Genomic DNA, 23,569 nt, shown 5'->3' on the forward strand with positions numbered 1-23,569 from the left:
AATAGATTAGAGCAAATTATCGCTTCCCACATCAAACCTCTGGTCTCAAAACTGGATAGACTATCTTCAATGTTAAATAATAGGACTACAGGGTCAACGAAGCCACAAAACTCCCAAGGTAATTTGGCACCTTTTGCTTCAACCGGTGCCCCTACTAAGGTACCCTGTTCTGAAGCAGCTAAGTCCACTGTTTCAGTGGCATCAAACAAAAAATTAGGACCATTAACTACTGCTGCCAAGCTCACAAACCCCGCACCTCCTCCTACACCTGTAGCCAACCCACTAGGTCCTACCATATCTCCCACTGTGGGCCAAACTGTCAAATCCAGTCAACATCTTAAGGAGGGTAAAAATACGGCACCAAAAAATGCTGCGCCAACATCGAGACCTCCCCCATTTACGGCAAATTTCAACCGATTGCCGTCAATAAACTTGCCCCCAGAAGCACAACCATATGTAGTAGCCCTAGTGGGTGTTCCCCTTAGTGAGGGGAAGAGAGAACAGGAGGTAGACTTATACAACAAGTGCATACAGTGGCTGAATTTAAACAGACCCTTACCTCCTAGTATTTCGGGTCATATATTGGCAGTGAGAAGAGTAGAATGGATTGGAAGGGGTCCCAAAACTGTGGCAGGGGATGTTGTTACAATTAATTTTAGGGATCCCTCTGCTGTTGACCATATCTGTAGAACTTCTTTCCACAGAGAGTCCCAAATCTTTCCTCTACACTTGTCCTATTTCTATCCTACTCCAACCCATAAATCAACTTACCAAAGGGGACCACTGTATATGAGAAATCATCTCTCCCATCCGAACAAGATTCTCCACAGGCAGCCTTCTAGGGAGGGTTTTCTTCCACCCACCTCGATTTACCCATTACAAGCCCATTGGAACTGGTTTAGTGCCCTCGAGGAGGTGGACTGACTCACCAAGATTGGTTTGCCCCCACGAGAACATAATGTGGGTAATTTAGATGAGGGTGATGCAATACAGGAAAAAACACTATCCCCAGTTAGTTGTGAGGACCCCTGTCTTTATGTATCAGAGCGGGAGGAGACAAGGGCAGAACAGAGCCCGGACCAGGTATTACCTAGAGAACCAGGAGAAGAGAGGGACAAAGTAAAGGTTACGGAAGGAAATATAAAAATCCTCTCGTGGAACGTGGCAGGCTTAAAGAGCAAGCTACTTGTACCAGAGTGGTCCTCTTTTATGACCACACACGATATCTGCTTGATGCAAGAAACCTGGTCCTTAGAGGTGAGCGCCAGCCCAGGCTTTGCAAGCTATGACATTCCTGCAGTCACTGGGGGGAAAGGCCGCCCTTCGGGTGGTCTTGCCATATGGGTAGGCATACACCTAGGCGTGCAGGCCACACAAGTGGACACAAACTCCCCAGATATCCAATATGTGTTGCTAACATCTGTTGGTAAATCTACCCTGGCTATTATTAATATCTACTCCAGGCCTACGGTGAATGGAAAAGAATCTATTAAGTTACTCGATCACTTCATCCAGACACTTGACCCCACAATTCCGATTATTCCGATTATTCTTGGTGGCGACCTGAACTGCCAGTTTGAACCATTGGGTGGATTCGAGTTGTGTGAGGAGGATGAGGTCGACTTGCTTTGGCACATTCCAGCCCCAATCACCCCAGTTAAGGCATGGACCTTGCTTGTATTACAAATCATAGCCTTGACCCTTGCAATGTCTCTGCGGGCATGCAACGGAAGGGGCAATAACGAAAGTTCCGGCCAGCCCACATATAATAGGATAAACCGTAGCTCCATCATTGACTACCTTATGTTGGAAGCAAAACACTGGGACAAGTTTAAAGATTTTGGGGTTGTCCCTAGGAACGATAGTGACCATAATGCGCTGGTCCTAACGCTTAAACCCGGCGCATTTGGATTAACTAACCCTGACTCTGGCTCAAGCCTGACAATCCCCCCACACATTATATCCAATAATAGGAGAAGAGTTAAATGGCCTTCCTGCCTAGACTCTCCGACCCGTCTCGCAAAAATCTATCAGATAGCTATCCCACTAATTGGTGATATGGGCAATTCCATCTCCCATGGGCAGATCATAGAGACCCACCGAAACTTGGTTGAGAGTCTAGGGGATGTATTTTTTCCGGTCAGTGGGACTAAGTCGCGTCGGAATAAAACACACCCCTGGCATAACCACGCTTGTAAAAAATTAAAGAAAGCCCTTCTTAAGGCAATTAAATCTAGAGATACCCTTAAAATGCGAGAATCCAGATTGCTGTACAAGAAGGTGCTGACTAGGGCAAAGAGCGAGTGGGAGGAATCTAGATGGGATGAACTGAGACAGGCACTACTCCTAAAAGATTCCAAGACCTTCTGGTTAATTGTTACCTCTTCAGCGACAGGCGAGAGAGATGCTGGGGTCTCGAATATTGCTCCTATAGTGTGGGAGGCACACTTCAAGTCACTTTATACAAGTCCTGAGATGGAGGAAACTGGGTGTCAGGGCCAGGATAGGCTGCCACAACCGGTGCTGGACTTTCGAGCCTGTGCGCCTCGGGACCTCCGGCACGAGAACAGACTGCCGGGGGCCCCAGGGCCCGGGAGCTCGATTTCATGTACCTGTACGGCCCGGGACTTCCCGCATGAGTGTCGACTGCTGGGGGCCCCGGGCTCAAGGTCTTCTCCCTGCCAAAATCATAGCCCCAACCGAGCTCCCGAGATTCCTACGGCCCCAGACCCCCGCACGAGTGTAGACTGCCGGGGGCCTTGGGTCCTGGGTTCTCGGTTCCTCGAACCCGTACGGCCCGGGACCTCCTGCACGAGTGTCGACTGCTGGGGGCCCCGGGCTCAGGGACTTCTACCCGTCAAAATCATAGCCTCAACCAAGCTCCCGAGATTCCTACGGCCCCAGACCCCCCGCACGAGTGTAGACTGCCGGGGACCTTGGGCCCTGGTCTATCTGTAGTGAGTCAGGATGCCCACAATAGGTCTCCCACTAATAGCTTAGTCCATATCTCACTTAGGGAAGTTGAATTGGCAATTGAGAAACTGCTCCCGAATAAGGCTCCGGGTCTGGACAAGCTCCCTGGAGATCTTTTTCGTTCCCAGCCAAAAATGTGGGCCCCATACCTGATGGTTCTGTTTAATGCTGTCTTACAGGGTTCCCCAGTACCTGAGACCTGGCTTGGAGTTGAGATTGTTCCAATCTTTAAAAAGGGCTGCCCACTCGCCCCATCAAACTATAGACCAATTAGTTTACTCGATACGACCCAGAAGTTGATGGGCCGAATTCTACTGGAGAGATTACTGGGCTGGATGGAGGAAAATAAAACTTTGACCACCCTTCAAGCCGGATTTAGATCAGGGGTCTCGACTTTGGACCAGATCTTTCGCCTGCAGGTCCTATACTGGAAAACTGCAAGAGTAGAGGGTGGCAGCCTCTACCTTGTTTTTGTGGACCTGCGGGCCGCATTTGATCTGGTTCCTAGGGAGAGGCTCTGGAAGGTGTTGGAGGAACTTGGTCTCCCTCCTTACTTATTAGATGCCCTAATCGGACTTCATACCGGGAATTATGCCAGGTGAGGTGTGGGAAAAACGGGGAATTATCTGATCGCTTCCCTGTTACCCGGGGCGTACGCCAGGGTTGCGTACTGGCACCCACACTCTTCAGTTTGTATGTTAATGGCCTGATAGACAGACGTAATTGTGTCAGGGACAACGACGCCCCACGCCTGGCCACCGGTAGGGTGCCCGCTCTGATGTTCGTGGACGACACTTTGTTGTTGTCGCGGACATCATCGGGCATCCAGCGGGTTTTGGACGGCTTTGTCTCCTTTTGTGCCTCGCGGGGATTGGAGATCAACTTGGAGAAAACCAAGTTCATGGTCTTCAGCCCCCCGAGGCACACCCGTCCAAATCCCACATTGAATGGAACCCCACTTGAGCGAGTCAAGACCTTTATATACCTGGGGGTGACTCTGACTGAGCATTTTACATGGGATCATCAAGCCTCTAAATCGTCTTTGAGACTTGCACAGATCATGGGTGGTGTAGGTAGACTCCATAACGCCTCAACCTTTAAATCAGCTACCCCTGCCCTAGAGATATACAGAACACAGGTTAGGTCTGCTGCTTTGTATGCTGCCGAACTCTGGGGACATACTAATGCATGTAACCTAATGAAAGTAGAGCAGTCCTTTATGCGACATCTGTTTGGTCTCCCACAAAGCACACCCCTCCTACCATTACGTTTGGACTTGGGTCTGGAGCCTATTTCTGACTTGGTGGCTACACGTCCCCTGCTCTATTGGAGAAGGCTCTGGTCCGTCCCGGAGCTTGAACCCTTTAGAGCAGAATTTAACACTATTTGGGGACAGCTAAAGAGTAAGAATATACCGTGGCTGGTACATGTCAAGACTCTCTTTTATCAAATTGGCCTTCCCCAACTGTGGGACACACCGGAGGACAGCTGTATGAGGATGCAAAGGACTGTACTGGTGGCAGCTGTAAAATCGTACAATCTTAAATTGTTACATTGTTCTACCTCCCTGGGCAGACTATCAACTGAGTTCCTTACAATAAAAGTCGAATACAGGACGGAGGTGTTTCTGGACTTGGTGCAGCCTCCACTAGCAAGAAAACTGTACATCCAATTGAGGCACGGCTCTTTACCGGTAGGGGCACTGACATCCAGATGGGCAAAAACGACAAATGCCAACTGCCCTGCCTGTAATTATGCCAGTGAAGACATTGTACATATCCTTTTCTTTTGTCCAGCATATAGTGAAATTCGGAAATGCTGGATTATCCCATTATGCAACAATCTTGGTTTCCGACACTGTGTACACGCTTGTAGAGTGCTAACTTATGACACTGCTCCTCCCATTGTTTTTGCTGTCTCCCGGTTTCTATTAGGCATGTGGCGGAGAAGAACCAGTTTTATCTACAAGAAATAACGGATTGTTGCTTCTATCCTCTACTATTCCTTTGATAACCAAAGTTTAATAACTTTTTAATTCTAATGTATTTATGTTTTATTATTGTGCTTGTATATATTTTATTGCACTTGTATGGTCTCAGACCGAAATAAAGTTATCAAAGAAAGAAAGATAAGAATTCTGAGATAGTCAGGCATTGTCCCTTGTTTACAATTGTTGAAAGGCTTGTTTGAGTACTGGCATGAAGACAGGATTATGATGGTTGTCGATTGTGTGGATAGGGAAAAATGGTTAGACTACAGGATATTGTTAGGGTTTCTTGGATTGCCAATTTAGTGTTTCGGAGGGTTCAAATGCAAGTGCTGGAGGGGGGTATTCTGCTTCAGCTTCTGTTCCAGATCCCATAAGGTTCTGCCCACAATTACTTTGTCCAAGTGTTTCCATAATTTGTCTTTTTCTCTAAGGGACTAGTATGAGAAACCACACATCTGTGCTGCCCAGTAATGTATTAGAAAATCTGGAAGCATCAGTCTAACTGCATGTTTGGGTTGGCATAGGACTTTAATTGACAATTTAGCACTAATGTCCAACCAAATGACATTCAAAATCATCTTTTTAATCACTGCAAAAATCCCTAAGGACTTGGATGAGCTCAAATTGAAAAAGGTACAGACCATTGCCGGCACGCTTATCTTAACAATGTTTATTTTGCCCAGGTGGTAAATAAACATCATTAGTGATTATGCAGGGAGGTTGACATGTGTGGATAGTTGGCCAAAAAAGTTCCAAAGTGGCTGGATTATTATCAATGACCAGCTACTTAATAGATTGGTTTGACTCAAACAGCAGTTAGAGCTGGATTCAAAAGTTCTGATTTTGAGAGGTTTATTCTAAAGGTTGCAATAGGCCCACAGCAAGCAAGCCAGAATTGTACCCATGATATGAATGTATCTGGAGGTGACAATGTTATTAAAATATCACCTGAGAATAGCATAATCTTGTGTTTGCCTAGGCAAAATGGAATACTTCTTATATTCTTATCCTCCCTAATTTGTGCTATGATAGGTTTAGTGCTGATAGCAAAGAGCAGACAGTGGAAGAGGGGACACCAGTGCTTTTTATCCTACCCTAGAGCACATGATCATGAAAGCTTAGCATTTAGTATAACATTTGCAGTGGGGGGCATAATACTATGCTTTTAATATTGAAGTGAACATTGGCCCAATCCCAAACCCAAACTAGTGTAAAGTTTTTATTAAGAAATCGCCAGTCCAACCAGTCAAATGTTTCTGCATCAAGAGAGATCAGTATTGTCAGTATTGCTTTTGTTAAGCTATAATGCGGAAACTAATGAGAAGCTCCCTAACCATATTCAATCCCAATTGATTGGGGTGAATCAAATTGGGGAGAAGAGGTTCCAGCCTGTTAGCTATTATTTTTATTTATAATTTGGCATTGATGTTGAGTAGTACTATATAACTGTTTAAGGCGCAGAACTTGGCATCCTTTCCCAGTTTATTATGGTGATGCGAGTCTCCCCAGCTCCCCAGTAACTCCCTTCTTGCCTACGATTGAATTAAAGAAATCTTTCAGATATGTTTCTAGAGTGGAAGCAAAAGCATAACAGAAATTCCATTTAGGTGTCAGGACCAAGTGCATTGTGTATTTAAGTATACTTGACAGCAGCTAATGATTCATCTTTTGTGATGGCTGCTTCAGTGCTTTGATTGAGTGCCTTTGGTCAGGTGATAATCGTGGAAGAGAAAGGGATGACAATTAGCTACATTGCTCATCATCTGACATTGATTCTGATGTATATAAGGAGGTATAGTAAACCCCAAAAGTCTCCAACGTCCTCAGATGCTGCAACCTGCCCCTTGGAGTGCTGTGTACTCCCTATGTAGTCATACTCTAATATCTATCTTAACTGCCTCACGAGGGGTATCACCAGTTTATTACCCTGATTATATGTGTATTTCTTGAGCTGAAAGAGTTCATTGCGATTTGGTAACAGCGCTTTTGTTTAATGTACACCTAAACAATAAGCCATTCCACAGGAGAAGCGTACTGGATGTTTTGTCCTCCCTTTCAGACCTTACCAGTTCATTTTTTAAGATATTTTGCTCCCTGCCTCTCAATGTCTTTAAATTGGCCATTGCCTTAATGTATTTACCTAAAAAAGCAGCTGAATAGCATCCCATGTGCATGCATGGCACATTTCCTTCGGTGGGTTCAGTTGAAAGTATTCTGTGATATATGAGGTCTACCCTCATTACTGGGTCCTTGAGTTGTGTGGAGCGTAATATTCACTTTCCAAGGGATGTGATTCAGAGATCCCCAGTAAGGGACAACTTAGCTGGAGCATTATCTGAGAATATTGTCTGGTATATTTCATTGTTGTGTACTAGGAGTATCAAGTTGTCATTCAGCAATGTATAGCCAATGCGTATATATTCTTTAGGAATCAGAGGAAAAAAGCAACCCATTTTGTCTTTTTGATGCTCTCTCCAAGAGTCGTGCCAATCAAGGGACTGCAATTTCCTTAAAGCTTTTAGAAACGGCCCCTGAGTGAAATTTGGTAATACCTGACTGGTCCTTTGCTAAATTCCAGACCAGATTAAAATCCCCTCCCCCAATCTTGTCACCTAAGTCAAAATCTGTCAGTGTATGAATCTGTGATATTAGGAAGATCCTAAACATAGCTAATGCTTGAGTTCTCCCAACTACAACCCCCACATAACCCCCAAAACTTGGCCAACAAAATGTTAACTGCAAGAACAAAGAAAGAAGAAAAGAAGAAAAAAACTTGGGTCAGTACACCACATGGATCTTATTGCTCAGAGGAGAGCCACAGTGGGTCATATACATAAGGACCACTTTACTCAACTGCAGTGACCATGATTCCCAAGTCCCCCCAAGCCAAAGTATCTATGGACAGGCATCACAGAAACAATATAAATGAAGACAGGTATAATGAAAATCATTTGTGTGGTGCATTTGTCCGGGACAGCTGATGAGAAGAAATGAGAATCCGGGATCTTCAGTTTTCTGGTTGCTCACCTATAATCTTGCCTCTTCAAAAATGGGTTCCCCACCATCATCACAGCCTCCCGCATCCCCAAAGGCATCAGAGAAAAATTAGCAAACTCACAGTTTATCACAGAATACCAGTACTTTCAAGTGCTGTCTCAGTTTGATCTTGTAGGGTACCTCCCATTCCTCCGTTGGCATGTTCGGTTTTACCCTATGACTCCAAATGAGTCCCATCATCCACAGTCTTAAGTCCACCCAGAGAGTGTGCGCATCCCTCACCATTCTTTCCATGTTAAACGTCACAGTTTGCACCCCGCATTGAATTTGGGCAGGTCAAATCTGCCAGAATTTAAAGGGGGAAAAAGGCCTCCTAAATATAACGTCATTGATAGTGCATGTCCTTGTTTTTATCTAACTAGAACCTAAATCTGCTTGTTATTCCTCTTTAATAGATGATTACTATCAAGCCAAATAAAACCTTAACATATCAATGTTGGATTTCTTCAGGATACATAATTATTGCATCCCATGTTAGGCCATTCAGATGGCCTGTTCTGGATGTTTTGACTCGATGCTTTAAAGCTGGAAGTTTGACCATTTAGATGTACATCTATATCTAAATAACTCAATGCTTACAAAGAAAACCTAATGGTCATTCAAGAACACCTTAGCCTCCATAATCTCGAGAGCCATGAAACAAATAAACAGTACTTTTTTCTTGGAAAATGTCACGTAACTTGAACTTGGAAAAGAAATTGTTTTGCATTGTTAATCAGTTCTGCAACCCATTAGACAGAGCAATCTAATGTTCATGATCTATGTCCTGACTCATTCTATGTCTGAAGCTGATACATTGATCAAATTTATACTGAGAATTCATAAGGGCTTTAGGGATCTCATTCACTATGTCAATTAACATTTAAGCCCTAAACATACTCATCACTTACTCCAGTTACTCTACGATTGTCTGTCAAGCACTCTCCATGGATGTATTTGTTCTTCCCCGTAAATATGAACAAGCAATGTTACCCCTCAAATGTCGAGTATGTTCTCACTCCACGAGAGAATCAATTGGTCCAAACATTAAAATCTCTTCTATATTCCCATGGGTTAATTAAAGCTATGTACATCATTACAAATGCCTTCCTGATTTAGATGAGCAAGCACAAAACAGTAACAATGCTAATTGTCACACCAAGTTTAAAAAACAATCACCACTAGGCACCCCTCAACCCTGGGCTACTGGATCCATTAAATTGCGTTTGAAATTTACTCTTGGTGTCTCCATCTTGACTGGTCACTTAGCCTATCAATGAACACATGAAGAATTTCTTAGCACACAAAAATCCCACCTCCTAGCTAGTTCCTGGGTTGCCAGAGAAATAGCTTCCTTGTTAATGTTTGAAGAGTAATTGACTATGACAGTGTTGGATCTTGTTAGCCATGGTATTACAAGTGAAATTCAGCAGGGCTGAATGTTCTCACCTTTTCACAAAAGTATACATTGGTTCTCTTGCACTTCCTCATTCATTCAGTCAATTAGATACTATTTCATGAACAACTCTATAGACGACCAAAAGGTTTTGGGACAGAAGACCTGTAGGCACATTGTCAACACTGCTGGTTTTGTAGGATGAATGCAAACCTTAGATGGCGGGATAGGCTAAAATATTCTTAAACATAACCCAAGCGTTATGGAAATACTAACAGCTGGTAACATCACAGCTCAATTTGATATCTGTGGCTTTCAATACCTGTCTCCTTCCAGATTCCACTGAGTGATATTAAGAAATGTGGAAGTTCGTTTTGACTCTTCTGTTACTAGCCCTTTGAATGTCTCAGTGAAAAAAGTACATTTTTGAGTTAAAGCCCTTATATAAAGTACTTTTTGAACATGCCTCAACTAGAAGTTAGTTTTATTCTGGTTTGATGAGTCTAAGGGTTATTTATATAGTTGAAGACGAAGGCACCTTACCTGCTAGTAAAATCTCCAAATTAGACTACATTTTGCCAGAAATGGAACAGATGCACTGGTTCTTGATTGTGAAATTAATCTAACAGACTAACCCCATTCAGCATGCATAAGCAGCTATTCAGCACGGACATGGGGGAACGAATTCGTAATGAAATATGCATGGACAGTCAAATTATAACACCTCTACCCTATCACTAGTCTGTAAGGAGGTCCGCTTGATGAAAAACACAACCCATGGTTGACACAACCCTTTCACCCTTATTCAGCTTATCCTCAGGAATAATGCCATCGGAGTAGGTTAGGAATGAGGGTTTGCAATAATACATTCAGCAGCTCTTAATAGTATTCAGTAGTCATGTACTTTGGAAGGACTAATCAGACGCAATAGCATCTATCCATGTAACAGTGAGGTGTCTAAAAGCTGAATTCATGCTGCCTCAGACAGCGTCTTCTTATGCTGCTAAGTGAAAGAAAACGTACCCACCATTACCAGCAGGATAGAAAGGCTCACTCCACTGGTGACTAAGATAAGCCCTATCTTAGGAAGAATTGGCGGCGATCAACAAAGCTAGTTAGGAGGAGTAGCTATGCCAAGAGTCTTTTGAGGAATAACAAATGCGTTCTTGAATCAGTCATGTAAAATGCAGGCCTTCTGGAGAATACCTTGATATTCAGAAAGCAGAGCTCCCTCCAAAGTGGCAGATCCTTGAAATTCTTTGCAGAACATTGCATGGTAACTCCTGAATACATCAGCATCATTGTGTAGACATCCAAGATGGCACTCTAATACCTAAATTGTAACTTCACTGAAACTCACTTGTGCACATAGGTGTTCAAACTGCTACATGTTTCTTTTAGCTGCCAACTGGACTCTGTTTGTGTGCTTCTATGGCAGGCGTTTAGTGACACAAATTCTTCGTTTAGATCTTTCTTAACATAGCTAGGCATTCTCTCCCCATTCCCCGCATGTTGTATGGGTAGGAATCACTGGAATAGGCAGCATAGTTGCATGAGAAGTTCCCAATTATTGAATTTCTGAATTCTTTCAGGAAACAGATCTTCCTTCTTTTTAGCCAAACTCATTATACATTGTCAAAGAAAACAGGAAAGAGGTAATAATAACATCTAAAGGCCTGGTTTACATTACATGGATGTTTCCATGCAGGCATGACTTACTCTTTGATATTTACGAGAATGTTATCATTTAGAGTCTGGCAGAAGCGAGGTAGCGTCCAAAAATTAAAAGACGCAGAGCTGTTCAAAATAAGGACGTTTCTTTTATGTTTTGCAGGAAAAAAACGCTTTATAGGTTTGTCAATTTAAAAACAAATATTGATCGAGCTCCTATTACATTGTGGGATAAATGCCATTGCTGTGGCAGTGCTGGATAGAGGAGATCTTTACATGTGATTGCTCGGGGATCTTTATATATGATGGGTCGGGAACTTTACTTATGATGGGTCGATTGCCACTGCCTGTCTAACACTATCTGTCCTCCTAAGCCAGGACCAGGTCACTGCAAACTCCCAGAAAAACCTTTGTGAATCGGATATTTTTTTTATACTGTTCTTAAACCAGCTTCTAGTATTGTTAATAACAAGTATTACTTACAGATGGCTGTTCTCAATGTTTCATCCTCGGAAGGGTAAAATACTGAACTGGCCCTCTCAAAATGCTTAACTACCTGCTCCATAGTTCCCGTTATCATGCTTTGCAATTCAACCAACTAAATGCTAGCTTGACATGAGCAGAACTGGCGGCCACTATGATTCTGTAATGCGAGTGAGCTCAGACCGATCATAGAGAAGCTCAGTTAGAATGAGCAATTTACCTGCCACCACAGGAGATTTCCTGTCGTCTAAAAGTTGAACTGCGGTACTGGCTGTCACCACGTTGCTTTTATTTTCTGTTCCTGAAATTAATAAGAAGAAAGGGGCATTTAATGTAAACCACAAATCAAACTGCATGTTTTGCATTCTATTATGTTGGCAGAAGCAATCATACGTATTTTCCAAAAATACAATCAGAAATCCTGGCATGCCCATTTGGAGAGAGTGGCCTGTAAAGTAAGCATTCCACTCAAAATGCAGATAAACAAGCATCCTTAAATTGTTACTTTATATTTTAATGCACTCATACTTTATTACTTAGGCTTTGCAAAGTTTGTGTTTTAACTTATCTCCTAATTATTTATATTTAGAAGACAATTCTGATTTATTATATGGCGACTTTAAAAGATAGTCTTAGTCATAAAATTTACTGATTTACTAACAAAAACCATCATAAAATCTTTACAGTATTTCTTAATGAAGATAACATAGACAAACACTAAATAGACAAGCAATAAAAGAAAAACTACGAGCCATATTTATGGCAAAGTGACACAGCATAGCAAGTCACCTTGCTGCACTGTGCAGCATCACTAGGAAAGGGCAGTAAAGCATCATATTTATCCCAATACGCAGTGGCATAACATAAGCCCCCACAGCCCCCATGGTGCAGGGGGTCCCCCAAGCCCCAGGCGGCCCCTCAGCAAAAGTGGTAGGTGGTGAGTCATGTCCTTGCAGGGCGGCCCCCTCAAGTTTCGTTACTCCACTGCCAATACAGCTCACTCCTGTCCTTTACCCAGCACTGGGGCACAATGGGCTGCCTAGCACCAATGCAGACACCCTTACACCATGGCGCAAGGGAGCCTCCATTGGTTGCTGGATTGTTTTTGTGCAGGAAGGGGCATCTTCCTTCACAAGAACAGTCCTCTAAGGCATTTCCTCTTTCTATGTGCACCGCAGAACACATACAAAGAGGAAGTAACAAGGAGAAATAAAGATAGTTCTCCTTGTTAGAGCCTCCCTAGGGAAGGTGTAGCATATTGGCTCATTCCCATCTTTACCATTTCTAGTAAATCTGGGAATGCATCAAAATCCAAGGGAGTTGCGTCAAAACACCCATGCAATGCCTTTCAAGGCCAGAATAACACAATACATCAATTTGCGCTGCATTGCGTTGCGTTACTCCAGATTTATTAAAACACTCAGGGTCATGCAAAGTTGCCTTGTATGGCTTCAAAGTTCTAATTTTTGAGTTGCGTCCCACATGCGCCACGTTTCGTGGTGCACATGTGACGCAACTGGCCTCATAAATATGGCCCAAAGTACTTGATGCTGTTAATGTTGTGTACACAAGATCCATACATTTAACAGTATTACATTAAATCTGTGCCACAACACAGTTCAAGCTACAATTAACAGCAACTTTGCTGGTTTCACCTGCCACATTTCAACTTGGGAGGGCGGACCGCCACAGAACCACTGCGGTCTTGCAGCAGTGTGAGGCTGGTAATATGCTGGCGGTGCCACTGTGACACCACCAAGCATATTACTTGTTTCTTCACTGCCAAAATTTTCATGGTGGTGCCACGACCATGAAAAGTGTGGCGTGAGGAAACCTAGGGGGCCCTACAAGGCCCCCTATTGCCTCTACATACCTGCATGCACCCCCAGTTTCTGCAGGGCATGGGCCGAACAGTCCATGCCCTGCATGAACTACCTTTAAAATTCACATTGCGGTGCCTGTTATGGCTGTGGGCCAGATGCCACAGTACCACCCAAGCTAGATTCCAGTCAGAATCCGGTGGGTGGTATAATTATGACTTTGGTGGTGCGGGAGAGGGCATTGCATGGCGGCTCACGGTCACACCGCCAAATACATGATAAGGCCCTTCTGCCCCTTATTTATTGTAATGTACTCAGATATAAGATGGTCTTGGTAAAGTTTAACATATACCCACACCCCTTTATAGAATGACCTGATTGTTTTTAATAGATTACTTATGAAGTCCCATAATGAATCTTCGCCAATTAAATTCCTCAGTCCATACCATCAAAGGCTGCTCTGTTATCCATAAAACACAAACATAAGTGAGCATGCACCCCGTTTGGCATAGCAAAACTGAAACAACAACATTACCCAGTGAGCTACATTGGAGTTTGAATCCAGGTTGTTAAAAGCATAAAAGTCTCCTCATTTTTCAAACATCAACAATAAACATTATGAACCGGATTCACAAAGATAAATTAACTTTTGAGAAAGTTAAAATTTCGTAGTACGTTTCTACTGCGGATTTGAGCAAACTCCAAGCATAAACTGTGTACCCAAGTGCAAGTTACATGTCTCCACCCCCAAAATAATGCAATTGGTTTACTCTTGTGTGGATTTGTGATGCCCCTCCTACTCATTTCTAATGCGATCCCATTTTCTAGTGAGTCTGTCCCTTTTCCCATTCCCTCCATTCTGCCCCTCCCACATTTACTACTAGAATGTGTAGGTAAGTGTGCAGAGAACTGCACACACAACAGTATAGGTGTGAAGACGAAAACTCTGCATGTACTTTGGGAATTGTTATTTGTAGTACATTACATAGTCCAGCAATATACATTTTTCAGCCATTAGTACTGCAACACCCTACCATAGAGATTAATACAGGCAGGGATTTAAAATAAAATCCAATTGGAAATAATATTAAATTAAAATAAATTATTTAAAACTGTTACAAATATAAACAAATATATATATGAATGGTTGAAAAATATATACAAATAGTAAGACTCTGTTGTTTCATTGCAAAAATATTCTAATAACCTTTTTTGAAATAAGCGGACCAATTTAATCTGGAGACAGTGTGAAAAGTATTTATGCAGAGCTCAGACATTGCTAAAACACAACACAAGAAAAATCACAAACGGATTTCTAAAAATAGATAATATTTTAATAAATAAAACAACATGACAACAAAAATGAAGTAGGTTGAACCGGTGTTGTGAATTTTTAAGCTTTGAATGTAAAAATATTGCCAAAAAGCATTAGGTGCCAATTGCATTCATCTGGTTGCTCTTGACTGGTACAAGGCTACGTTTTAAGGCCAACATCGATGGAGCACAAGTCAGATACAAGGACCAGGTTTGTTGTGGTCAAAAAGTTTCCTGCACACTTACAATCTTTTAATTAGATAAAGGTCTTCAGCAGAGCAAGGTTGAAGGCTATGGCTGGAGTAGTATTTGGAGCTGCAGCACACTCATTCCCAGCGGTGATGCACCCTCTGTAGATCTGCTTGGCAGGTTGGTGGTTCTCAGGGCAAGAAGTTGTACAAAAGTTTCTAAGTCCTGGCTTTCAGGAACATGGGGACTACAATCCAGCAGACAACAACAGCAGGGTCAAAGGCTGTTCCAGTCGGTACTGGTTAGCTGCAAATGCGGACAAATGCTTATAAAAGTTTGTTGTGTCCCTGTAGCTCAAACAGGAGGTCAACCTTATGACCATTGAAGACCACTTCTTTGTACTGGGTACAAGAGGGAGAGCAGGTCCAGTCTTCAGGGCTCCTCCCAGGTCACAAACCGTAAGTGCAGCCCTCTTCTGTTCTTCTACATCTCCAGAAGTTATCAGAGGAGGTGACCATGGTGCCACATTTGTGCCTGGCCCCAGTCTGTGAGTGGGGCAACCCCTGGTCAGTCCCTAACCATTGCTTTGAAAGCTCATATGGGTACCCTATCTGTCTCGGAAGCACTTCCTGTGCACCTTACTGCAAAAAATCCTACAGTGCACCCCTCTGCTCAAAAACATCATGTTAGAAACTTTCTTCCCCTGTGATGAGTTTGTGCGCACCTCATGGAGGTATGGCCAGGGAAATGGGCAAACCCTGTTCCTTAGTCTCTGAAAAACACTTCTGGTGCAGCACCTTTTCCCCAGGGCATGGTGCTTGACTAACGAAGTGGACAAAGGAAGGGAGCAGGTCCAGGTGTTAGCTACCTCTGCCTGACACATGGTAAGATATTTTCAAGCTAATTAAATTCTAGCACACAGCCCAGATGGTCTGGATGCCAGAGAAACAGAATACCTCCCCATACTGAAGGCCATTGTCTCTGTCTGGGAGCAAGTTCACACTTCATCAAAGGGGCTAGTCAGCTCCTGGGTGACAGGTGGAAACTCATGCAAATTAACTTCTAGAACAGGGTTCTCCAACCTTTACTTTAATAAGAGCTACTGATGTTCGATGAAAATCATCCAGAGCTACTCACATTATTAGTGCCGTATTAGTGACCACTTCAGAAAAGATTGCCTTAGTGGCCACCATGTCCAGGATTACCAGCACTGATCATCTTAGTGCATCAGGCATGGTTTACAGCAGTATTGTAAAAAAAACATTCTTGGTCAATGTGGCATGCTAACACATTGGTAATACATTACAGTCGGGACTGTAATGCCCCTGGCACCAAGGCAATAATATCAGCAATATGAATCTCCTAATCAGCATGATTTTTATCACTCAAATATCAGCTTTAAGTATACTTTGGAAATATAGCCATTTTGTTTCTCCAAATGTCAGCTTATGAGTTCTGAAATACTCCTATTTTCATCTTAAAGACATGTTTTCCAATGTTGTTGTTTATATAACACAGGCAAGAAAAAAACGTCAATTTAGTAGGCTGGGTTGCACAGAAGAGAGATACTTATAGGTAGCTGTAGAGCTACCAGTAGCTCACGAGCTACTCATTGGAGAAGCCTGTTCTAGAGGCTTGGGACAGGTAACAGGCCACCTTACACATTCTAAAAGCACTTATTCTAAAATATCTAATACAAATCCTACTCTACCAATCAATTGGCTTTGTAAGAAAAGTCCAAGAATGAACTCTACAGCTGTTTCCTAGATGGATTTAATATTGTATCCCAATGCTTTCCTATGGGAGCAGTCTTTATAACGCGTGCATTACAATGTAATGCCTTTAACCATGCATTACTTATCAAGCTATGCATTAACCATGCATTGCCTCTACAACGCTAGGCCTCACCATGATTATGCCTTTACAATGTAAGCCTTTACATTGCAAGGTAAGTATATATAAGTGAGAATGTGTGTGTGTGTATATATATATATATATATATATATATATATATATATATATATATATATATATATATATATATATATACAGGGATTAACATATGTTGTTATTGCAGCCATCTCACAGAGTACAAGAGGAGGAAATCGTGGAAAGAAATTGAGACAATTGGAATCATGTTTTATTATCGGGCTTAACACCAAATTTCCTGATGGTCTCAATATGGAGGAAGATTTTCATGCACATTTATAGTGAGGTTTTAAAATTCAGCAGTAATCTCCCAGTATAAATTTGTTTTTTAACAGTTTTAAGTTAAGGGGACAATTCACATACAAACATTAGTACAGACAGGATTTGCATAGTATGGTAGTTCTCAAGCCCACTTGGGCAGAATTTCGATTTAGATTTTGGTGTATGATGTAGTTATGTACAAAATGCCCACATGGGCTTAATTTGAAACACACTCCGGTGTAATTAACAGGTTCGGATTCAACATTGCAACATGTGTAAATGTTAAGAACAGGGGCCCACTTGGGGTATATGAGATATACTTTGCAAGATATGCTTCTTTTAAAAGTACAATGCTGTTGCTGTACCAAGAATATGTGTTTGTTATTAACTGACACCAATGTGCTGATAAATTGAAAATCGTAGTTGCAGTATTTTCAGCAATAACAGTGAGATAAAAATTATGATAATGACATTTTAATTCGATATTTTACAAGACTTTATTATGCACAATCATTAAAGCAAATAATGTTGTTTAAATTTGTCAAAGTTCAACACAGAGAACTACGATGTAAACAGCGAGTTTGTTGTCGAGTTTTATTACGAGTAAGATCATGTGACACAAAATGGTGGTGGTTAAAAAAAATCTTTATTGTATTTGGTGGTGAACAAGCCTGTTCATACAGGTGAAACGCGTCCAGCAGTGACCGGTGATTAAACCTTTGCACGAGGAGACATGGCGTCGTTGTCCTTTTTTTGAGGAACTATTTACATATATATATATATATATATCCAAGGAGTTGCCCCCAAGCAATGTGCACTCTCACAGGTTGCAAGTTTAATGGCAAAAAAACTACTCTGATAAAAGAACACAAAAGGCAGTGCCATGCCTGACATGTTTCGGGCCTGATGTCCTTTCTCAAAGGCCTATGTGATACACAGCAGAACAGCTTTCCGTTTATCCCCTAATTACACATTCATCTCCAGTGGGTTACATAGGTGGTATAATGCACTGTTGGATGGGTTTAGAAGTATATAATATATATTTTTTTTTAGGGCCTAGGGATGGGTAGGTATATATATATATACACTCACACACACATGTATATATATATATATATATATATATCACTGAAAATACAAAGGTTACAGGGACGTTATAGTTATGCTCAGATTCCACTTGCACAAAACCAGTGAAAATCAGCAGTTATAGTTACCTGAGCTACCTATAACTTGTGCCACTGTAATGCACTGCTTATGACCTCACATATTACATCACTCTTCAGATGGTCAGTGACATCATTAATGACATCTCAAATGACATCACTGATGACATCATCTAGTAATTGCTATTCCTTTCTAAACGTTAAACATATATATATAGGCTTTCCTGTTTTCAGTTTCTATTTTTGGTCAATGCTGGTGGGGTTTTTTCAGTGATTTCAATGCCTTAAAAAAAACTGTGGTTATCAGTGGTTACACATTTTTGCGCGATTAAAAACAAAAAAAACTATGTTTTTATGGTGTTTATGGAACGTTTTTACTTTTATTATTGCTATTTTTCTGCACTGATAGTGCATGGTATATAGACATTGTATGTACAGTGTATATGAGGTCCACATACATTTTTACAAATCAAACTTATTGTAGTAGACCATACAATACTTCTTCAGTGAGTCTTTGGTCATGCCTGCTCGCTCATTCCTTCCAATGTAAACTTATATCTATGTAAAGGCCCTCTAAAACATTGGCACTTGAGATGGGTAATGCCAAAACAGCCAGTACACAATTTGCTAACTCTGAACACTGACATAGCTTTCCGTGGCAAAACTGGTGCACGTAAATATTGGGATTCTCTCAGACAGGTTCTACAACATATACGTGGAACTGGGCGCAATGTTTTGCATGCTGGTGCACTTCAAAGGAGGTTGGTAAAAATACAGAGAAAGGAAAAAACACTGTCGACTGCATTGACTGCTCCATGACAAAGCTGCAAAAATACAACCCACATGGTGTCATTCTTCATGCCTATCGTGCTAATGGGAAAGACGACATTTCCACAGTCCTCATGATTTTACCACAGCTTTTTCAGAGCCAGATAAAAGTTCCACAACGGAACGTGGCTTTATATGATGAACTGCAATTACTATATATATATATATGTGTGCCCTCCTCCTATCTGTGCTACTGTCAGACAACAAGCACCCTAAATTATTTATGCATTCAATGGAAAGGCAGTGGGGCAGGAATAATTGCATGGGCTGCTTCGCTAGTGTAAAGGGACTTCTCTCATGGATTTGAGGATTATATATATGTATATATATGTATTATATATGGAAGGTAATATATCTTCTTTGTCGATGGTTCACTGGGCTCTGTAGGGCACAGAGAGGCTGGGGCTACAAGATTAAGCATACTATCTAGTTTGAAAATGAGTGTGGATGCAGAAATGACTGTGCAGAAAATCACCCAGTTACTGAGGTCAAAATGTCTCTCACTGCGAGCAGCAATGCCAACTCAGTACCAAGTATGGAAGCAAAGACTCAGTAATGCTGCAGATGCACAAATGCTTGACAGTCGGCATCTGCTAAAACAGGAGTGTCCAACATAGGTTGAGTAGGCCCAAATCACAGTCCGATCTTTATGACATCCACATAAATTTACATAGAATAAATGAAACATGTAGGGACATTCTAGGAAGAATTAGATTTTGATTTGGAAAACAGATAATACAGGTTACTAATCACTCCACATTCCACTACATTGCGAAGTGAAATCGAAGTTAAAAAACATCCAGATAACAACCTAAATATTATCACCTTCATTTCTTGTCAATATATAAAATGCACATTATCTGACATAGTGGGGTTTAGCCCTGAAGGGGAGGGAGCAGGGATTTGCAAATCAAAAGAGGTATAGCACGCATTGCGCAGTTTAAAGTTTAAAGTTAAGAATGCACATTTTAGTCAGAAGGAGGACTGGTTCTAATTTACCATAAAAATCTCAAAACTTGTTATGTTGGCATTAAGAATTTGAACGAAAAATGCACATACTGGCAGCTGCGGGGATGAAAATTGGGGAGGAATACTCCAAAAGGGGGTGGAGATCGCTCCAGGCAAAGAGTCAGACAGTAACTGTTCTCCCCAGAGAAAAAGCGGCCCCTCCAGAACTCAGTACGCAAACAGCTCGAAGCACCAACTTGAGCTTCTGCACGCAGACCACCTGTACACCCCAGACCAGGCTGCATTGATTATCGAGCCACAGCCTTGTTTGTGGCCTTTTTAGGGTTGGAACGCATACCAAGAGTACTTCATCCTCAAATAGCATGGCAATTTCCCCCAGCAGTGGCATTATCAGTTTTACCTCTGCAGTGCCTGTGGCATGGCCAGTTTGAGACCTGGTGAGACCTGTGCGATGCCCCTGGCTCTCTTCCCTTCTTAGTGACGTCTTATGTCCAACCTTACGTCAAACCCGGCACCTTTCAGGTATAAATATACCAACGTTGCCTTAAGCAAACACACGGTGATTTGGAGCAGAGCGGTCATCTACTTGCCCGGAAGCCCAGCTGATGCGAGAGCCGAAGGAAGCCGCCCCTCCCTTTTGACGCACTGAGAAAGACGCTGTCTTTTTCTCTAGCCGAGAAAATCCAGCTCCGGTGTTTCCAGTCACCCTTGTGGGTTGCTGGGATATCGAGTTCTGAGAGAGAGAGATACAAGACCTCCTTCATTCTAAGAACCAAGGTACGGAGCTGACTAAACCCTTAAGAAAATTCTTGATTCAGATCCTTGGCAAAAACCCAACTTAACTTAAAACTGCAACTTACTTACTCCTTCCCACGTATTAGGCTTAGGTCAGGTACACCGGGGTAGGCGTAGATTAGAAGCACCAGCTGAGTACGTTAGTCAATGCTTTTATGTATGTGTATATATATATATATATATATATATATATATATATATATATATATATTACCTACTGGCGGTCGCCAGTAGGTATATATAGTTAGGATTTTTTCTCTATGGGAATTTTGAAAATTCTATGTCTAATAACTTTGGCGTTTGTGGACGGAATTGGCTGAAAGTCCCAGGAAAATGGAACATTTTGTTTCTGAGCAGCCCCTGAAAATTTGGGGGGGTTTCGTCAAGTGGGGGCTGAGAAAAAAGGGGGGTCCCAAAACGTGTTTTTAACATTGAGTTTTCCATAGGGCGGTTGGCCTCACTTTTAGCCCGAACGGCTGAATGGATTTGCACGAAACTTGGCAAAATTGTAGGGACTGGTAGCCCGATGTGCCTTTGCTAGGTCTCAATATATGTGCTCCAGTGGATTTTGAGAAATTAACGTTCAAAAAAAGATATATATCTGTAACAGCGGACCGGGCAGCGCTCCAGTTCGCGTACTTTTCGCATTACGGAGCTTTGTGAAGCGAAGCTGATTGGTTCTCCGGCGTCTGTAAACATTCCAAACAGTCCGTAGCGGCCGCCATCTTGTCTCTCGGTAGGATCGAGAGACAAGAGGAGGCCAAAGCGAAGGGGCAAATGACCATAAGGGGGCATAGTAGATCCTCCCTGACCCCCTAGGTTTGATGTGGAGGTTTTAAAAGGGCCCCGCGGGGCAAAAAAAAAATTAAAAAATAATAATCGAACGGCTGAATGGATTTGCACGAAACTTGGCAAAATTGTAGGGACTGGTAGCCCGATGTGCCTTTGCTACGTCTCAATATATGTGCTCCAGTGGATTTTGAGAAATTAACGTTCAAAAAAAGATATATATCTGTAACAGCGCTCCGCTTCGCGTACTTTTCGCGTTACGGAGCTTTGCGAAGCTGATTGGTTCTCCGGCGTCTGTAAACATTCCAAACAGTCCGTAGCGGCCGCCATCTTGTCTCTCGGTAGGATCGAGAGACAAGAGGAGGCCAAAGCAAAGGGGTAAATGACCATAAGGGGGCATAGTAGATCCTCCCTGACCCCCTAGGTTTGATGTGGAGGCTTTAAAAGGGCCCCGCAGGGCAAAAAAAAAAAAAAAAAAAATTTGTTTTTTTGCGTGGGGAGCGTCCGGTTCGCGAACCGGGAAGCGTTCTGGGGAGCGTACTTTGTTGAAAATTAGTGAAAAAAGTTAGAGTAAAATAATAATTGTGAGTGATCAGATGTAGGGTAGCTCTGAGAAGAGCTTTTGGGTTTATGGTACATTTAGGTACTTATAAGTAGGTACCAATGCACATTCTTAAATTCAGAATGAAAATTCTGTTGCCCTCATCTGAGAAGTGAACTCCATCTCCTCTGTAGATATCTTGCATGTAGTAACGCAAGTTATTGTTGTACAAGGAGCCCATTCCATGGTCTCTCATGTAAGCTGAAACAGATTTGTTTACATGCTTCCTCGACTTCTCAATTTGTGGACAAAATTGGTTCGACCACCTCCATTTCTGTCTTTGGCATATATTTGAATATACCAAGGCAGTCTGAGGAAAAAGTGCCATCAATTGCTCAAAGGTGTCCATTAAAAGCATTTCCAGACCTACCCCAGTCAAAGTGCCCAAATCATTACCTCCACAGTGCACAACTAACAGGTCAGGTTTTGGCAAATGCATAAAGGTTTTCACCAATGGTATCAATTGGTGACATTTTAATCCTCTGTGGCCAAACCACTTAATTTCCACATCTTGTAAATTGAGGTTAGGTAAATTCCTGTTCTCAGCATACCTCTGAGCCCAATAGATGTAACTATGTCCAACAATCCAGACAGAAAACATGGTGAGAGAAGGTTCTCCTGCAGTCAGATGAAGTGTGGCAATGAAATGGCAGTTGAAAAAATAAGAGTGTAAAATGAAAAAAACTGTGGAGTTTCTGTGTTAATGAAGCAGTAAGAGTGATTGGTGGATTTTGATTACTGAAAACAGAAAGTTAGGGTGCATGGATGAGTTCTTTGAAAGATGTATTTTGAGTGGTGAAGAAAAAATCATTAAATGAAAGAATGCACTGGATATGCAGGTGCACTGAGAGTTCAGAGTTCAATTGCAACATTGTTGTGTGAACTTGCAAACACCAGAGGTCTTCCAAGAGGTGGTTGCTATGCAAAAAAAGCAGAGAGGGCAGAGGGGGGGAAGGGTTTTAATTTGAAAAAAAGTGAGGGAAGAGTTTTGATTGGGTGACATGAGAGATATGTGTGAAGAATTACAGCATTTCTGTGCTTTTGATAGCTGCAGACTCTGGAGTGCATACCTTTTGCTCTGCTGAAGACAAATTGGTGTGTTTCTGAGACTGTTTTGAAACTCAAAGTATTTGCTTAGGTGAGAAAAGATTTCTTTAATTTAGATACAGAATAGTGTGCTTTAAGGAGAAAATTATGAAGAAAGTTGTGTTTTTCAAATGTTGCTTTGTGTCAAGTGTTTTACAAATAGATTTTGTTTCTTTGAGAAATTGTAATTGGAGAAAATGTGAAGTATTAGTACTGACAGGGTTTTTATGTGCATAGGAGCTGTGGAGTGTTTTCAAATTATGACTTGTAAAACGT

General features: G+C 42.0%; 1 protein-coding gene across 1 annotated transcript in view; it reads right to left on the bottom strand.

Moving 5' to 3' along the window:
• Positions 1-23,569, bottom strand: part of CACNA2D3 (calcium voltage-gated channel auxiliary subunit alpha2delta 3) — a 2,522,256-nt gene that overhangs the window by 602,339 nt on the left and 1,896,348 nt on the right. The window contains exon 27 of the mRNA XM_078662383.1: positions 11,770-11,850. Within this exon, the coding sequence (XP_078518509.1) occupies positions 11,770-11,850 (81 nt within the window). The remainder of the gene's footprint in view (positions 1-11,769; positions 11,851-23,569) is intronic.

This window comes from Lissotriton helveticus, chromosome 9 (assembly GCF_964261635.1).
Source record: "Lissotriton helveticus chromosome 9, aLisHel1.1, whole genome shotgun sequence".
NCBI lineage: Eukaryota > Metazoa > Chordata > Amphibia > Caudata > Salamandridae > Lissotriton > Lissotriton helveticus.